The 19,441-nt window shown below is 41.2% G+C and overlaps 1 protein-coding gene across 1 annotated transcript in view; it reads left to right on the top strand.

Moving 5' to 3' along the window:
- PLCL1 (phospholipase C like 1 (inactive)) overlaps positions 1–19,441 on the top strand; it is a 188,766-nt gene that overhangs the window by 134,292 nt on the left and 35,033 nt on the right. The window contains exons 2-3 of the mRNA XM_008931117.3: positions 11,819–14,290; positions 16,464–16,667. Coding sequence (XP_008929365.1) covers positions 11,870–14,290; positions 16,464–16,667 — 2,625 coding nt within the window. The 5' untranslated portion in view covers positions 11,819–11,869. The remainder of the gene's footprint in view (positions 1–11,818; positions 14,291–16,463; positions 16,668–19,441) is intronic.

The following is a 19,441-nucleotide window of genomic DNA, read 5'->3' on the forward strand; positions in this document are numbered from 1 at the left end:
ACCCTTTATTTACCTTTCAGCAATGTGTTGGGGAGCATTTGTTGCTCATACATCTACCTAAAGGAACTGAAAAAAAAAAAAAGAAGAAAAAAGAAAAGAGGGAGTTTTCTTTAAAATTTATCTTTTTACTGTATCTGCTTCTGTAAAAACCACACCGTTGAATTTAGAATCTGTGTTTCCCTGGTGGGAGGGATTAGCTTTAAAAGTCTTGAAAAGCCAGAGGACTCGAAGGACTTCAGGAGATGTTGAATGAAGGAATGCACAGTCACACCTATTTTAGTCTAAATAGGATATTAACAAATGAACAGTGTGGCCATGGGGACTAAATGTGTGGGTAAGTGTTTGTAAGGTTAAAGCTTAAAATGAGCAACAGCTCAATCACACAGTTGTTGCAAATCATAATCTCTTTTAGAGAGCCAACTGAATGGACTGTGGGTTCTGACCTGATTGTTGTGCATGGAGAAGTGGTTCCTAGTGCTCACTAATGCCACTCTCCTGCTACCACTTGTTCACACTTGCAAAATTAAACGTGGCCAGTATTTAATGGATGCCTTTTAGGTCCCTCTCGAATTGCTCTGGGGAGAGTGGTGGTGGTGTTAATGATAACTGTGCAAGATAAGGGAAGCTTGTGGTTTAGCAGTGGGGTCTGTGGCTTTCTGTCCTCAAGAAGGGAAATACAAAACTTGAACTTCTTAAAACAAGAATCTTCCCAAACCACTGGCCCAGCCACTCCTGTCCCTGCTGCTACATCCCCCTTTTTCCACCATGCCTGTCACCCCCAGGTGAGGGGAAGGATGGAGACCCTGACAGAAATTGCCTTTTTTTCTGAAGGAACTCCAGAGCACACAGTGTTTCCTAAGGGGTCTTCCTGGGCTTGTGAGCAGAACTAGAAGCCAGGAGGTTCCCACTTTTCTGGTTGCAAATCCAACATTTTTCTTCTTGCTGAATGTCTTCTAGATGTTGAAAGTGTATAAAACTATTGGCTATTTGAGGTGTTATCTTCTTCACATACATAAGTACTAAGATGCAGTTACAGTATAATTATATCGTGGTTAGATTTCAGATATTTTTTAATATCCCTGTAGCCACTAATTTATAATGTTTAAATATAGCTGGATGGAAGCAATTACACCAGGTTGGTAAAAATGCATGTGCTGTGCGAAACCCAAGGGATTGTAATATTCAGGCATGCAGCTAATTTACTTCTAAGGAAAAGGACTTATACTTATTTAGCAAATATATATACGAACTGAATAAAACTGTATTATAGTTGCATTTCTTTATTTCTTGAAAAAAAACCCAAACCAAAACAAGTAAATGATTTTTCTCTCCCTAAGACTGGGGCTCTGGGAAGTAGGAGAGCTGTGCCCTTGAAGGTGGATACTTTTGAAGAAATGTGATTAAAAATTTTAGCACATCACCATAGCAAATCAGTTATTCTTTAAATAAATCATGTGTTTATGATGCTGCAGTTTGCATCTTTTCAAAATGCTTGTAACCTGCATAATTTACTCCTTATTTTGATGAGTAATGCAAACATTCAGCATCTGTATTGGTAAAAATTTGGAATTCACCTACATAGGAGAGTCACATGATGTGATTTAATGAGGCTACCACAGCTGTCTCTTGAAAACTTTTTTCCTTGATATTAGTGGGGAAATCTGTGTTTTGCTTGTAAGGGAGCTGGTATGCATTGTGCTCATAGTTGCTGAAAAACTGTAGGTGGGAGTAAAATACTTCAGGAACTTGTGAGTCTGTGTGTACGTACAGACACGTCTCAGTGCCCCCATGTACACTCTGTAGAGAGGAGCGAGCAGGGAGTCTTCCCTAACCCTTGTTCTGTGATGAAGCTTGGTGATAAGGGCTAGCAAAGCACAAATGGGACAGGCATGCCATGTGTGCAGGGAGGTGGTGAGCTGGGGAGCACCGGGGCTGCCACAAGGATCTGTCTCGTGGGTTCCTGTGGAGGTGGTGCCTGTACCCCCACGGAGAGCCTGCACGCCAGCTGTACAAACTCCTACACCTCAAGGGCGCTTTCCTGAATTGATAAACAGTTTTCTCAGAGGAGCTGATGCATTTGTGGGTATGCTGAAAGTTGTTTTTCTCTCTCGCAGAAAGATGGGGCCTTTTCATAGCACGCTAGAGGCAAAATTTCACCCTCAAGTGCATTATAGGCAGGTAAAATTGTGCTCTGTCTTGCCCATATACTTTATATTTGGCTTTATGTATTTTATCTCAACGTATTTAATAATTAAATTATGAATAACAATTGGAATTTAAAAAAAATTCCCATTAAACCAGTTTCATTACCTTATTTTATTGATTTTTTTTTAACTTCATTGCTAAATTTAAGGATTGGGGTTGATCTGAATCGGCATAAATGGGATTAATGAAGAATAATTTAAGTTGATTAAAAAGGGCTTAAAATAATGTGATTAGCCTATTGAAGCTTGTGTGGCTTATTGGATTACACATTTTATTCCTGGAGGATTGTTGCAAGATTCAGAATGAAATTAAATTGGTCATCCTATTTTGGGCCCCCAGTGCCTGGTAATCTCCAGTGCCATGATGCCAGACCAGAAGGTACAGTCACATTCAAGGGCTTTCTTTCGAAAAATACAGCAGTGAATTTTTGAGCCAACACCTAAATAATGAGGCCAAAAGATACCACTGAAACCTGGCCTGCTCTCCATTATATGAGGCTTAAATGAAACCACGCTTGATCTCATGGGACATTCTTTTGAAGGAATCAGGTGCTGGTGAATGTCTTTTTAGTGCTGGAGACTCTCCTGCCATCCTTGGGACATTGTGACCATTGTCGGTTTTGCTTTTTTTTTGCCTTTTTTTTTTTTTTAAAGTCTTAGCTTTATTTTGAATGTGTCGATTTCCAGGTATTGAAAGGATGTATCACCTGACAGTACTGATCTTTATATAACCATCTTAATAATTCATTTGGACTTGATGATCCCTGTGGGTCCCTTCCAACTCAGAATATTCTGTGATCTAAAATCTGTGACGTCAGTTCCACATTTTGAGTCTCTAGGGGATCCATAAGGAGGTGTAATTTGAAGGACTTTTTAAAATACATTGATTCACTATTTAATTAAACTACTCAACTGAAACCATTGCATTCTGAATAAAAGTGCCCAGATATGCCTTTATTAGGGCATGAGAAATGTCTTTTTTTTAGTTATTCCTTATATTAATGCACATTTCTGTTATTCTTAATTTAATAATTCATTTTTATTAATACAGACAATGTGTGTATTAAACTAAAAGAATCTGTAATCTCTTACTTGAGTGTGTTTTCTAAAATCTTCCTGATTCTTGTGCCTCTTCTGAGCCTTCCAGTTTTCAAGGTAATTTCTAAACTGAGAGCATCACATGATGGACAAATATGAAGATATAAGAACCTTTTTATCCTGAGTAGGTGCTATGCCTATACAACCCAGTATACTATTTTGTATGTGATCTTTTTGTCATTTTCTGTGCTGATCATCTGTGATGATGAAGTTGGCTTTTTCTCTCCAAGTTTTTGTCTCCTGCATCAGAGTCCTGTAAATAGGGCCTGCCCCTTGTGTTTTTAGATGTATGACCTCATATTCTGTTCCTTATTGGAACATACTTATTTTTTTATATATTGCTTGTCAAGCAGTCTTTTCACTTTTTATCATCTCGTATTCTTTGTTATTCATCACTGTTCAAACTTGGCTTTGTGTCATCTCCAGGCTCCATCTATATTGATTTTATGTTTTCTTCCAGGTTACTCTAAAAATGTTGAATAGCACTGGGCTAAGAATGGGTCCCCACAGAATCCCATTTGACGCATATCTACATGATAAGTGTTTCACATTTACTGTTGCATTTGAGAGTTATCATTTATCTTGTGTTTGATCCATTTAATGTCTTCTGAGTTTATTTTTATTGTTATATCTTCTTAATCAAAATGTCATTCAGTACCAAATCAAATGCATTGCAGAAACCATAATATATTACAGAGTCTAAGTATATTACAGTGACTTTATTATGTGTATCAACCAAACTTTTAATATCGTAAATGCAGAGGTATGTGGTTAGTCTGACAAGCTCTGTTTTCTGTAATGGTGGAAATTGTTAATGCTAATAATTTTTTATAATTCTTGATCAAGTCTTGTTTCAGCTTTTCCATTATTTTGAGAGTGAAAAATACCGACTCACAGATATGCTGCCAATCCAGCATTTAGAGGTGTAATGAAGGAGAGTACCAGTGGGACATGTTTTCCCTTAACCAGGTCTTTCTAAATCCATTTGGCTTTTCCTCCTGAGTTACTACTGGAATTCTCTTATTCTCTTAATTTTTGCCTCAGATGCAATCAAAGGAAATTCTGTAAAGGAATGAGGGGTTGTACAGTGGAGCTTTTCTGGGAATGCTGCAACCAAGATCTCCTTGTCCCAGGGCTTGCTGCTGCTACTTCTACTTGAAGACAGAAAGTGTCTTTCTGTCTTTCTCAGCTTTATATTCCCTAAGAGCAAGGGGATAAATTGAATTCACGTCCAAGGTGCCCTTGCAGACTCATAAGCATTAGAGCCTGTTAGCAACTCAAGTACTTGGAAATGATAGAGCGTTTGGGAGTGGCAGTGGTTGGAGATATTACATCCAGTGGGCTGTGTCAGCCCCTTACAAACTAAAAGCCTCCTCCCAGCTGGAAGTAGATCTGGCACTTGGGCTGTCATACGTGAAGGAGTTTTTTCCTATGGGGAGAATGAAGAGTACCCGTGAAAAAATCTTCAGCATCAAGTGGGGTCTTCCATAGGGTATGTGGAAACATTGTGCTTATGTATTGAAGTGTCATGAAGGAATTTATTTCTCTCTGTAGATGTTGCTTTATACATAGAGGGATAGGTATTCACACCTATATTTAAGGACAATCCTTGTGGAAACCAGTTGAATGAAACTGCAGTAATGATGGCGGAAGGAGCTGTGAAGTGGGAGCCTCATTACAGGCATTCATGTTCTTGTGCTCTTGGAAGCTTCTTGACTTTGGCTTCATGGCCTCAATTATAAAAAAAAAGGGAGAAGTAGTAACTTCAGTGTCATATCACGCCAGAAAATAAACCCTTCTTGCTTTGTGTGGTTTTAATTTCCAAAAAGCATTTTCAGATGGAGTCTTTATGTGCTGCTCATTTTTCCTTTTGCTCTAATTTTTCATTTAAACTGCAGAGGTAAATTTTCTTCAAGGTAAAATTGAATAAATTTGGTAATGCTAATGATTAAAAAAAAAAAAAGGAAAAAAAGCAAATACACAACAAAGCATTCCTTGAATATCAAATTATTTTGGTTCAGGTGTTTTTCTGAAAGATCTGCTCCAGACATTCCTCTCTATTTCTCTCCAGCCTTACACTGCAGTACTTGAAAGTGATTTTTAGTAATGGAGCAAAACAAGAAAGGAGACAAGCCATTATCGTTTTGCCTCTTGTTGAACTTCTCCAGTGGGGACTATTCAGCATCCCAGAATAGTGAAGTGATTATCTTGACTCGGTTTTCTTGCCCTCACAGTACCCATTTTGCAGTGTGACTTGATGAGAAGCTTACTGTGAAGTTATTATTATAGGCCCTGGTGACAGTCCACTACTCATACCCAGCATCTGGGTGGTCCTGGGGAGTTGAGGAAAGCCCCCTGTAAATGCAGACATGACTGTTCCCCGTGACACTTCTCTTTCCCCCATGTGGGAGTCTTTGCTCTCCCATGAATGACGATGGTGCTCCGGCATTCGCGCGGATCTTGTGCTCGAGTTAAACTGCTGGTTGGTGACAACCAGCTGGATTCATAGACATGCTGGCCTGACTATATTGATATTTGGGAAATTGGACACTGTGTTCTGAAGCTGTTTCTCATGTATCTGTCCATGTTGTATTTTTGGTCTGCCTGAAATTTTCTGTTTGTTCCATTACGTGTGTACCTCAGCTTTTAAGAGTGTGTGTTAAATTTTGGATCCAATCTTTATTCCACATGTGCACAAATGCCCGAATTAGTAGGAATTTTTCCTTGAAGAGGCTACTGAGGTTGATCCCACAGCATTAACATCTGCTCTTGCAATCTGTTGAGCTGTGTGGTTGGCCCAAATGTGACTGGCAGCATCCCTGTGGCTGCTGCACTCGGGATTAAGTGGTTTGATTGTTCAGCCCCTGTGCAGAGGTAGCTGCTTTGTGCCATGAGTTCTCAGCCTGGATGAACTTTGAGTAGGCAACCTTTTCTTTCTTGTCCTGTGATTTGTCACAGTGGATATGCAATATTTAGATCTTACAGACCTTACCAAGAAAGATTAGAGGCAGTTTAGCTCATTAATTTGTTGTGATAGCAGAGGCTGAGAGGAAAATCGATAAAATTTGCAAAATGGGCAATCCTGGGATGCTCTCTGAGGATGGCCAGACCATGGCTGAGATTTACAGAAGAAAGCTCAGTGTGCTAACAATGAATACTGGTTTCCAGTGATTATTGCTACCTGTAGTATCACGTGTTGGTACTGTGGGTTCAAGCTTTCAGTTACATCTCTGATCAAACAGATTAAGCCTCACACATGTATGAGATCCAGTTGCAGCCCTGGCACAAGCTTTGACTTCCTGTATTCTCTCAGATGATTTATATAAATATTCCCTGTTCTGGCTTACTTTGTTTTAGAAAAATTACACTGTCATTTGTCAACCTGCTATACAGTGCTTTGAGTGCCATTAGTGACTCACTGACTTCTTTATTTACTGTTTAAAGGTACATTTTCCCACCACAAGTACTGTAAAGCTATAAGATTTTCAGGGACTTGTGATTCTGTGTTTAACTGAAATATCTGGAAGCATTAAAAAAAAATTATCCTGTAGAGCTAATTAGTTTCTCTTGGGGGAAAAAAAAATTAGGTGATCAGTTGTCCAATTAACTGGATCATCTGGAGTTTCCAGAGCAGATAGCTTTTAGGATGCACTGTTTATCACAACCTAACAACAGACTAAGCTGTCTGTTATTGATTTCTTAGTGCTGGGTTCATGGGAAATGTCAAAGATCTTGAATAAAGCTTCCATTTTAGCAACGGTGATTTCACTGGTGACAATGTGAATTGTTTTTTGGGGAAATGGCTCTTAATCACACTTAACTAGCTTATCTCTCAGCATCATTACTAAATTTCATATCCTTTCATGGAAGCCCTGTGGCTCTTTAGGGGTTTTTGATGTCTTTAGGTAGGTGATAACTTTTGCCTTTCTTATCCTCCTTAGTAGAATCCTGGAACACCATCAATGCTTTAGATGCCTTTCAGGTATCTTGATTTCAGACAAATAATAATTTATAATTCACGAACTTGACCTTTGTGTGCAGGATTTCTATCCAGCTCTTATTACTGCCCTGTTTCCTAACTTCAGATCAGCAATTTATGTCCTATAGTTTTGACAAAGAGGCTGGGATGAGGTGGAGAGCATGTTTATTCATGGTTTTTTAATTCTGCTTATTTATTTCTGTTAGCTCTTTGATTTAAACAGCAGAAGTTTGAGCAGTCAAAGGTCAGGGTGGATGGGGTGGAGTTTTCCCACAACTGCTGATGGCTTACTGATCCCACTGTTTACACATCCAGTCCCTCTGACGAGGATGATGTGTTCAACAGGAGAGCTTCTCCTATTTTGGGAGCGTGCTTAGACTGGAGCTCTGAATCCCTCCTTTAGAAACATTTAGAAAATGTTAGGATGCAGTCAGGCCAGCACAGAGATACGTCTCCTTGGTATTAACTGATTTCAGAGCAGCTGTGTATATTCTGAAATACGAGAGCATGTTGATGTGGTCTTGTGGTGAGGTCCTTAGGTGCTTTACATAATGGACATAAGGCAGGCTCAGGAGCAGGAAGGAGATGGAGTCATCCTGTTTGATCACCTTATGGGGGATGACCAAAGAACTGAAGGAAACCATAGTTTGAGTCACTTTGAAAGAAGTGTCTTGCCTTGGAAACACAAGGTTTCACTCATAACTGGGGGGTTTCTTTTTGTACATGCACACTGTAAGCAAACTTGTGTTTGTTTCCAGTAACAGTGTTTTATGTAGAGCTAGGTTATCTCTGGTACAAAAGGTCTTGTGGTGGAAAATCTACAAGTTAGTTCCTTGTTTTCACACTGATGTAAATTTCTTTTTGTTGGCAAACTTTCCATCTTTCACTGTGACAATAAATCCAGTTCTGTCAGTAAAACTGACTGAGGGTAAAGGGCAGTCCTAAGTCAGTTACTGTGTGGCAAAATCAATTTTGATGGACTTTTCACCTCCAAGACTCGGGGTACATCTCATTGTGCTTTCTGATTACTTTGGTTAATGAAGGGGAACAAGTGCTTTTTTGTGGGTGAACTGTGAGGAGAGTTTTTTTGATAATTTGCAGTGTAAATGTTTTTGGAGGGTGGCACAAGAAAGCAGATTTCCTGTTTATTCATGGAAGATGATGGCAGCTTTTAATTTGCCAGGTCACTGTACTTGTTCCTGTTCTTAGTGTCCAGTGAAAGGTAAAGCAGAGCAGCACGTTTAGCCACTGGAGACACTGCAGCACATTCTTAGCTGAATGTCTTGTCCTAGAAGAGCATTGTGTTGAAACTGGATTAAGGTAGAGACTTACAGAAAACAATAGCTACACTAAAATTAGAAACCTAAGTCTGGAGTCTCAGCTGGACCAAGCTCAGCATAAGATCAGTGGGGAGACACAGGACATCTAAATCATCTTCTCCACTGATGGGAGTGGGACTCAGTGTTGGGAGGGCACTTCTTGAAGAAAACACTCCTCTGCTCCCCGGGGTGATCCCTTGGATCTGGAAGTGTGTGGTCTGTATCTAAATTAACAGCTCTCAGTTTGAAAGAGTGAATATCTCCTCAGGAGCTCCTAGTCTGTACAGACCAAGAGGGGAATAGCTGATGCAGTAATAAACTCAGGTAGCAGTTCCAGTTTTGCAGGGTTTGTGTGTATTATACAGTAGATAGAGGAGATTGTTAGCATTGGTTAAAATAATCCTATCAGTGTCAATAATACCTAAATCTTGTTAATTTTAGGCAATTAGTCTGTGGATTAGGCTTGAAGTCTGTTAATTTGATTGAGAGATATAGGGGAGACCTACTCTGAGATGAAGAACTGCTGCTGTACAATTCTGATGTTCCTTACATACCACTAAGTACAAAACCAGAAGTATCCATCAAAAATAAAGGCAGGAAAAGAGGACAGAGAGGATAATCTAATTCTCTCCAAAATCCCTGAGAGGTTAAGACTGAATGTTTAAAGGCAACTTTTGTTGTTTTTCTATGAGGCCAGTTAGTTTTTTCCCACCTTAATAGCTGATTAATTCCCTGACTTATTTTGATCAAAAGGCATAGGTATCTTGGAACTAAAAATAAATGGCTTTTATTTCCTGCAAAAAAAAATAGTTACGTAACAATTCACACATCCCTAGTTAAGACAAAATATCAGACCTGTAGCTAAATCAGGCTACTCTGATGAGATTTTTGAGTCTGGCCCTGAGGAACCTCTGTCAAGGAATGAGGCACTGCAGATTCCAAGGCCATTAATACATCTCCCCATATGAGAAAAATAATCCAAATTAATCATCGATCTTAAATCTAAATATTGCTCCTGTAATCATGAAGGAATAAAAAAGAAGAGGCTCTTCTAGAACCTGTCAGCTACATTTGTTTGTATTCATTAGCATCTATTACCTGAGGATTTTCATGGCCAAAACCATGTATTAAAACACAGTATGTTAATGCATAAACAGAATATTTTAGCAGAAAACTGTAATTAAAAAAGTAGCTGACCTGAGGCACTCACTTTGTTGACTTCGTTCTTTTTTTAAGACCCATTCTCATAATAAGTATTAAATAATTTTTCTAGTCCCTAGAAGTCTCTGTATTAGTTTAATGTAAAATTTTTAGTGTAAGAACTTTAGAGGTTTTTATTTTATTCCCAGCAGATCACATACCTTTAAATCCAGTCTGAGGAGGTGGGACTGGGGGGCTTGGAAATATATTGGATATTATTGAATGAAGTGAGTGTATGACAGTATCAGCTTTGTAGAAACATTCATACTGATTGATTTGCTAAAAGTATCTATACAAACATGTGAAGAGTGGAGATAGTCTTGTGAACATCCAGACTGATGTCCTTGATGGCTTTTAAGAGCTACACAGGGTCCTGCTTGGCACAGACAGCACAGAGCAGCAGAGGACAGAGATGGGTGGATGGAGGGCACTACTGGAGCAGGAGTTTATTTTGGGTTTGCAGAGGAGTATAACTTGGGGAAGGTTGAGTGACACAGCACATAAATTGGAGCTGAGGAAAACCAGCTCCTGGAGAAGGGAAGGGTAGTCCAGTCTGCAGAGGGTTTGGCAGTCAGGGGTTTTGGTGTCTCAAAGCAGGTCCCCAGGGGCTGTTAGGAAGCTGGTTCCTGGTGCCCATCTCATGGCTGGGCCTGAGGCAGCAGGGCTGTTGTGCCTATACCCAGCATCAGCACTTCCTTGCCTTGTGACTCCTTTTCTACTCAAAATCCAGGCAGCTGAAGTCCCTTCAACAGCAGAAGGCAGAGAATTGGGGAAGTACTGCTGGTTAGGGAAATAGAAGGAAAAGCAATTTTAACAAGTCTGTCACGATTAATTACAGCCTTGAATGTTGTTTTAAAAATATATTTGGTAGCTGTTTATATACTAATGGAGTAGAGGAGATGGAAATCACGCAGAGAAAAAAAGAATTATTTACAATTTATAATTATTGAGAAATGTTTTGAATTGATCATATGTGGAGAAAGATTTAAATTTAGTTGCTGCACTAAAATGGCAGGCAACTGGCTTTACATCTAGCAACAAATAGTTAGTTGATACTGAAAAGACAGTCACATGTCTGGCTGAGTATTTTCTCAAGAGGAGTTAGAATATATTTCTTGTCTGGTTGTCCGTTTTCCTACAATGCTTTGTGGTTCAAAACAAACGGGGGGGGACGAGAGTGTAAAATACTTTTAGCTGGCAGACCTGTATGTGGGGCTCCCACATGAGCCATGCAATTAAGCATGCAGAGATGGGCTTCTCAGCCTTGGGAGAACTCCCTTTGCCAAAGAACACTCAAATATACTGGCAAGAAGACCCAGACTCTCCTGGATGTGTATCTCAGAGATCTGACCCATGACTATTATTTTGATTCATTTTAGTGTTGCTAGAGGTGTCCAAGGTTGCTGAGAAGAGAAAAATAGAGGCAGGACAGTCATCTGCTCAGCACCAGCTGTCACATGTGTCCCACTGGCATGCTGACTCATCCCAGGCTCCCAACAGTGCTTCAGAGACAACTTCTCCTTCTCCCACATAGTCCGAGACTCTTTGTTCATGCCTTTTTATCCCAGAGTTCCTCCTTTATTCGTGATATCTCTTAAATCCCAGTGGGATCCTCCAAATTTTGGTTATGCAGACCTTAACCAGGTGCTGGAGCTTCCCATCAAACCCATCTTTTCCTGTAGTTCTGCTCTGAAAATGTACATGACAACTGGATACTGCCTTCTCACAGCTGTAGCAAGTTGCTGAGATCTGGAAGGCAGTTTAATAGCTACAAATATCACTCATGAAAACTTGCTATCTCTAATGCTGCAGTCAATCAAGTTGCTCTACAGCTCAGAATATTTTATAGCTCAGCATAAATTCAGGGAACTGAATTGTGGGAAGGGGTAATATGTTGTGTTTTGAGGTTCAGAAGAACATTAATTATCTTTACATAAACGTATCTTTTCTATTATTTATGCACTCATAGAATGACTGAAGAAAAACTAATTTTTTTTTAATATGTAATTATTCTACAGGATCCTTCAAACCAAAAATGTGGAAGAAAGAAAACAGTGTCCTTCAGCAGCATGCCATCAGAGAAGAAAATAAGCAGTGCCAGCGACTGTATCAGCTTTATGCAGGCTGGGTGTGAACTGAAGAAAGTTCGTCCAAATTCCCGGATTTATAACCGTTTTTTTACTCTGGATCCTGACCTGCAGGCTCTTCGTTGGGAGCCTTCCAAGAAGGATCTTGACAAAGCCAAGCTTGATATTTCTGCTATAAAAGAAATCAGACTAGGGAAGAACACAGAAACGTTCAGGAATAATGGACTTGCAGATCAGATTTCTGAGGACTGTGCGCTGTCGGTAATTCATGGTGAGAACTATGAGTCCCTTGACTTGGTTGCCAATTCAGCTGATGTGGCCAATATTTGGGTATCAGGATTAAGGTACTTGGTTTCTCGTAGCAAACAACCCCTGGACTTGATGGAAAGCAGCCACGATACCCCACGGTTTGCCTGGCTAAAAACTGTATTTGATGCAGCAGATGTTGATGGCAATGGCATAATGTTAGAAGATACGTCTGTGGAGCTAATAAAGAAGCTTAACCCCACCTTAAAAGAGTCAAAGATTAGATTAAAATTTAAGGAAATTCAGAAGAGCAAAGAGAAATTAACAACACGAGTAACGAGAGAGGAATTTTGTGAAGCGTTCAGTGAACTTTGCACAAGACCTGAAGTGTATTTTTTACTTGTGCAGATATCCAAAAACAAAGAGTACCTGGATGCCAATGACCTCATGCTGTTTTTAGAGGCTGAGCAAGGAGTGACCCACATAACAGAAGAAATGTGTCTAGATATTATACGTAGGTATGAGCTTTCTGAAGAAGGGCGGTTGAAAGGTTTTCTTGCGATTGATGGATTTACTCAATACTTGTTGTCCCCAGAATGTGATATTTTTGACCCAGAGCACAAAAAAATTGTCCAAGACATGACACAGCCTTTGTCACATTACTACATCAATGCATCCCACAATACATATCTAATAGAAGACCAGCTCAGAGGGCCAGCTGATATCAATGGTTATGTCAGGGCTTTAAAGATGAGTTGTCGGAGTATTGAACTAGACGTCTGTGACGGCCCAGATAATGAACCCATTATTTGTAACCGCAACAACATGACGTCTCCACTTGCCTTTCGAAATGTTATTGAGGTAATAAACAAATTGGCCTTCTTTGCTTCAGAATACCCACTTATTCTCTGCTTGGGGAACCACTGCTCTGTGCAACAGCAGAAGGTAGTGGTACAACACATGAAAAGAATCTTTGGAAGCAAACTGTACACAGAGGCACCTTTATCCTCAGAAGTCTACCTCCCATCACCTGAGAAACTGAAAATGAAGATCATCGTGAAGGGGAAGAAACTGCCCCGTGACCAGGACATATTGGAAGGAGAAGTCACGGATGAAGATGAAGAGGCTGAAATATCCCGAAGACTGTCAGAAGACTTCTCAAGGGAACCAAAGCTGATCTGGCTCTGCAGGGAATTGTCTGATTTGGTGTCCCTATGCAAATCTGTCCAATACAAAGACTTTGAGACATCCATGAAATTTCAAAATTATTGGGAAATGTGCTCCTTCAGTGAGGCAGAAGCCAGTCGGATTGCAAATGAATACCCTGAAGATTTTGTCAACTACAACAAAAAGTTTCTGTCCAGGGTGTACCCGAGTGCTATGAGGATAGACTCCAGTAACTTAAATCCTCAAGATTTTTGGAATTGTGGTTGCCAGATAGTGGCAATGAACTATCAGACCCCAGGGCCCATGATGGACCTACACACTGGTTGGTTCCTACAGAATGGGGGATGTGGGTACGTTCTCAGGCCTTCAGTGATGCGTGATGAAGTGTCTTACTTCAGTGCAAATACCAAGGGTATTGTGCCAGGGGTCTCTCCTCAGGTCCTACATGTCAAAATAATCAGTGGTCAGAATTTTCCAAAGCCCAAGGGTGCATGTGCAAAAGGGGATGTTATAGACCCCTATGTTTGCATAGAAATACATGGGATTCCTGCAGACTGCACCGAACAAAGAACTAAAACTGTTCAACAAAACAGTGATAACCCCATTTTTGATGAAAGCTTTGAGTTCCAGATCAATCTGCCGGAGCTGGCCATGATCCGCTTTGTTGTTTTGGATGATGACTACATTGGGGATGAGTTCATAGGACAGTATACCATCCCTCTGGAGTGCTTACAGCCTGGGTACAGGCACATACCCCTGCGCTCTTTTGTTGGTGATATCATGGAGCACGTTACCCTCTTTGTTCACATTGCCATAACCAACCGCAGCGGAGGCGGGAAGGCACAGAAGCGCAGCCTCTCGGTGAGGATAGGGAAGAAAGCAAGGGAGTACACCATGCTGAGGAACACTGGTCTCAAGACTATTGATGACATCTTTAAGCTGGCAGTACATCCACTGCGAGAGGCTACTGACATGAGAGAAAATATGCAGGTATGACGCTTCCATTTTGTGTGCTGGGGTGTCCTCAATGTGGAAGTGAAGATCATGGGGTGAGCTGCTTGTAGGACAAGCCTACTGAAGCTGGTGAAGCTTCAGAGCCACAGCTGTTGTCAGCTTTTAAGTGGACATTGGAAGGCTGATAGTTACAGGTGTTAAGTAATAAACAAATGTAGGATTAGGCAGAAACATTTTAAAAATCAGTATGTGCTCTTCAAACATATGCTTTACTGGTTTTTTTTTTCTGAGAAAGCTGAACTGAGGGTACATTTGTGTCCCCCCACCTCAAGTCTCAAGTACTTCATTTCCTTGTTGGTTCTAGAAAACGTCAGCAAGCTTTTGTTTTGCTAGCTGTGTGAGGGTTGTGCTCTTAGTTTTCTTTGGGTGAGTATAAGAAACAGTCAGTGGATGGTGTCACTAAGGTCTTGTCTACACCACAGAAACCCACTGTGCAAAGAGCAGCATGTTTTCCCGAGTGTGCGTTGCCACTGTTTGCCCAAGGACTGCAGATGTTCGACGTAGGCACTGAATGCCACTCAAATTGCAATTTCCTCCCTGCTAAATAGCTGTGTTGTCTTGGCTGGCTGAGTGCCGGCACAGACACTGGTGCCACGTCTTGGCTCAGAGGGTCTCCTGGCACTCTGTCCACCCCCCCATGCTGCTCCATGTAGCAGAGCCTGCTGAGGCTGGCAGCATCAGGGCCCAGGTGCACAGCACTGTCACAACTGCTCAGGTGAGACCTTCATGGCTGGCAGGAGGTGAAGTGGCAGCGAGGCCAAACGAGAACCAGTCTGCCCAGTGCTCTCTTCCATGGTGGGGGCGACTCTGTGGGTTAATTAAGGGGCAGCTCAGTTCAGAGCTTCAGGCACTGCCTAGAAACAAAACTGAGTAGCATTAAACAATGACTTTTTCCTTAATGAATAGCTGAAATCAGCTGTATCTATCTCCTTGGTAAAGATACAGAAACAATTCATTTTTTCTTTCTTGAAAACGGGAGAAAAACGCATAGCACTTCATTGACCCCACTTTTCTGGATGGAGTCTAAGGCAGATGAAATGTTGACAGCTGGAAAAGTTTACAAAATGACATAAGTTTTAAATCAATCTCAAAGGAATAGTCTCAGCATATTTTTAAGAATGGGAAACTCTTCCCAGGCTTTTCTTTCTTTCAGGCCTTGAAAGTAACTAGTTTGAACTGCTGACTCCACCTTCTGTCTGGGTCAGGCACTATATGTGAACTTTATATAGTTCATTTATATATGAAAAAACTTGGACTATGACTCAGAAACAGCATTAATGTGCCTACCAAGCAAAACTTCAATAAAAAATCATGTTCTGGGGAGTGCTGTGTTAAGACACAGTTTTATATTTAACTGCAAGCTAATGTATTTGATCAATGAGAAAAGGATTGTCTGATGGGTCTTTTTCCACAAGATGTGGGAGAAACATTTGCAAGGTATGGGTTGTTATAGTACTTTTACTTGGGTTTTGTACATCTTGGTCACTCCTTATATGACTCAGGAAGGGTGGGTGCATGTCAGCTGTACATCCTCTGACTTGATAAATAAATAAATCCTGGCATGTTAGTTTGGTTTGACCTGTATATTCAGTATTGATTTTCTTACATGTGACCTATGAAGGGGAAAGAGCGTTTGTGTTTCTTTGTAGTGTGGTAATGCAAGGCTGAAAACGAAATGGGTTTTTCCTTCTTGCCTTTCCCAGGGGAAATAAAAGGTCTGTCAGACTTGTTCTTTCTGGAGGATGATAATGGTGGGAGAATAAGTGATTACAGCATCAAAAGCAATTGGGGTCTAAGCAGTGGGGAAGAGAAATAGCATTTTAGGCTGAAGGTTTAATGTACTGGGGACCAGAGCTTGTCCCTGTTAGGACTGGATTTGCAATGCAAAGTAGCTGAAGAGCTGGCAGTTGGGATGCCTGGGTCTGGGGGAAAGCTGGAACTGGCAGTACTCATGGGGACAGAGAATGGGGCTAGCAGGGAATTCCTGTGTGGGATGGCATCCGTGGGGGCCCCAGGGACAGCAGACAGCGGGACAGCCCTGCCCCGCATCAGAGAGGAGAAGTAGCAAGGGCTGACAAGGCACTGGTGGGCAGGGGGGACTGAGTGGCAAGCAGAACATGTGCTGAAGTGTTTCTTTTCCTCCCCTCAGAATGCCATGGTGTCTGTGAAGGAGCTGTGCGGGCTGCCGCCCATCGCCAGCCTGAAGCAGTGCATCCTCACCCTGTCCTCCCGGCTCGTGAGCAGCGACAGCTCGCCCTCCGTCACCCTCTGCATGAAGGACACCTTTCCTTACCTGGAGCCTCTGGGGACCGTGCCCGATGTGCAGAAAAAGGTCCTGGCAGCGTATGACCTGGTAGGCACTCCCCCACGGTTCCCTCTGTGTTTCCCCACTGCTGTGGGTGCGGCTTTCACGTGCCCAGACGTTTGAGTTAAATGACCAGGCCCTTCACATGACTCGGGCTGTGAAGAAGTTGTCCTTCAATCACTACAATGCTATGCTGGGCTTTTTGTTGCTGTTTCCTTTTTTAAACACGGTTGTGGCTAGCACAGGTTGGCACTTGAAGAGGACTTTGTTTACAAAACTAGGGCAATTCAGCTTGCACTGGTGATTGTTAGTCCTTGTCCTTGAGAAGAGGCAAGATTTGTGCACTGCCCTTGGCTTGCGTCCCCGCAGGAGAGGACAAGGCCATTAGATGGGGAGCTGCAGCATGGGAGTTCCCAGGCAAAGCCGAGCTGTCCCCTTCCCGACACTTTTCAGCAGCACTGTTAAGTACTGCCCGTGTCCCTGTCAGACCAAGTGTTGCTCTTGGGGAGGGCATGGCAAAGTTGCAAGGGAAGTTTAAAAATGCCTGTTTTCTGGCACGGGGAAGGAGAGGTCAATATGGTACAGGAATACTTTATGCAGATGTAGAGACACAAACTGGCATCATTCCAGATGAGCGCTGCTGCTCGTTGTATGACATATGTCACTTCTGTGGGTGACTGAGCAGCAGCTGTGCGTGACTTCCAGCAGCAGAAGTTGCTGTCACAAGGTGCCTCTCGGGCCACGACACTGCCCCCTCGCTCCCCATCCTTTGTAGGTGCTCTGCACAACTGATAGCAAGCTGCAGAGTTTTTGCAAAGCCTGACTTAAATATTGCACTGTGGCAGCCAGGCTAAATCACAACTCTTGTTCAGTGCACAGCAGTTATTTCTGCAGCCTGTGTTATTTCTGCAGCTTGTGTTCATAAGGAATAAAAGGGTGAATAACATTGGGGATATCAAATTGCTTCCAGAGAACCTGAAGTGTTGTGAAGAGTGATCACAGCTTTGACCAGCTATTCAGTGTGCCAAATCTTGCCTCCTTTTCATCTCATTTTTTTGCCGTTATAACACACTTTTCAAGGGAAAAATCAACTTGTGGTGAGGAGGGAGACACTGATGTTGATTAAAACAGAAATATTAAAAATACCCTGAAATAACCCTTGGGTTTCTTCCAGAGTAGTTTGTATTACTTGAAAGTGATTAGGTTATGGTAATAAAATACCAGCTGTAACAATACCAGAAAGAGGGTTTGCAAATCCAGTTGATTGCCTTATTTTAGACTGAATTTTTTTGGGGTAGATTTGTTACATGGTGTGATGTCTTTCTGAAAGAGCAAATACCACATAAATAAGAGGTTTTTCTGTCTTTAGAGGCGTGCTTAATGAAGTCTTACCAAAATGAATGTGTCACTTCTTATCTTTGTAATTATATACTGAAGAGTACACATGGGACGTTTCAAGGCCTCCTTGTACTTTAGAAACAGTTTTTCAATTTAAATAGGTGAAAGGCCTCTTTTGGATGTAGACAGGAACACTTGTATAACTGTTTTAAGTAATGTTTGTTCTCACATTTGTCTCTGATGGGGGAAAATGTACCTTGAATGTCAAGAGACTGTGCAAACACTAAAACCAGTGAAAGAGAAGGGAGTTCTGCCTTGCCTATGTAAGGATTGATTTGAGTTATAATTCTGGTAATGCCAACAAAATACTTTATTTTTACCTGCTTTGTCTGACTGCAACTGCTTCTTACTTTGCTGAAACTATTTGCTTCTGAAAAAGCAAAAGCCAGATTTAATAAATGTTTTTGCTGCATTTTGGATATTTGCCTTTTGAGACAATGCTAGAGGCAGAATATTGAAATCTGTTTAGCTTTTTCTGTGTTTAAAAAAATGAACTGTCTCTATCCATCTGGATATTTGAAATCGCAGTGTGGGGAGGGGTTTGCAATTTTAATGTTGATAAGGGGCTCCTCCTTCCTATATATAGACTTGGCGTAATCCAGGGTGTATTTCTTTTTAATATTTATATTTTTTGTGCAAATGAGAGCACAAGGAGATGTTGGTGGAAAGCAATATAAAGTATTTTAGCTTATTTATTTATTTATTTATATTCAAGATACACTATGGTTCAGCCTTTTATATTGTTGATAAATATGGTGTCAAGGAACTGGATCCACAAGTGCTTGCTGCTTGCCTTTAATTCCTCAGAAATGTCTTTTTACTTCAAAGCACTTTTTGAATGAATAGGCCTAAGAGGATTTTTAAATAAAATAAAATCTGTTTATATTGGCCTGTCTCTTGTATGAACAGGCTATACTTCTTAATTCCTTCTACAGTAAAATGGGAAAAAGTTTGACCCTAAATCTCACAGTGGGAGTCTGTAATTATATGTCTGCCCCACTTGCTGGGCTCCACAGCACGGGGAGCTTGAGTGCTGGGCAAACCCATCCTCACCACCTCTGAAAACAATACAGATGTCACATTCTTTAAAAGGTGTGCTTTGAAAATAACAGTTCTATGTGTCAGAATCTTTTTTCCCCTTAGAGAAAATTGCCAGCTGAACTTACCTTTTTCTTTTTTTTTTTTTTCCATGGCAAGTATAGACTCTGCCTGTGTGTTTAATGGGGCATAAGCAGGACTGACGGTCCAGGGAAATGGAGGTGCAAATGCTCGGAGACCTGCCACAATGATCTGGAAAACAATTAACTGTCTGTTCCTTCCTGCTCAGCCTTTGTCAGCAGGCAGGATAGACAAAGACTGGTTTGTGCAGTTTGTTTGTTTTTTCCTGGGCAATTAATTTTACTATTGTGCACTGCATTAAATAT

This window comes from Manacus vitellinus, unplaced genomic scaffold (genome assembly GCF_001715985.3).
Source record: "Manacus vitellinus isolate BGI_N305 unplaced genomic scaffold, ASM171598v3 scaffold_20_pilon, whole genome shotgun sequence".
NCBI classification, from domain to species: domain Eukaryota; kingdom Metazoa; phylum Chordata; class Aves; order Passeriformes; family Pipridae; genus Manacus; species Manacus vitellinus.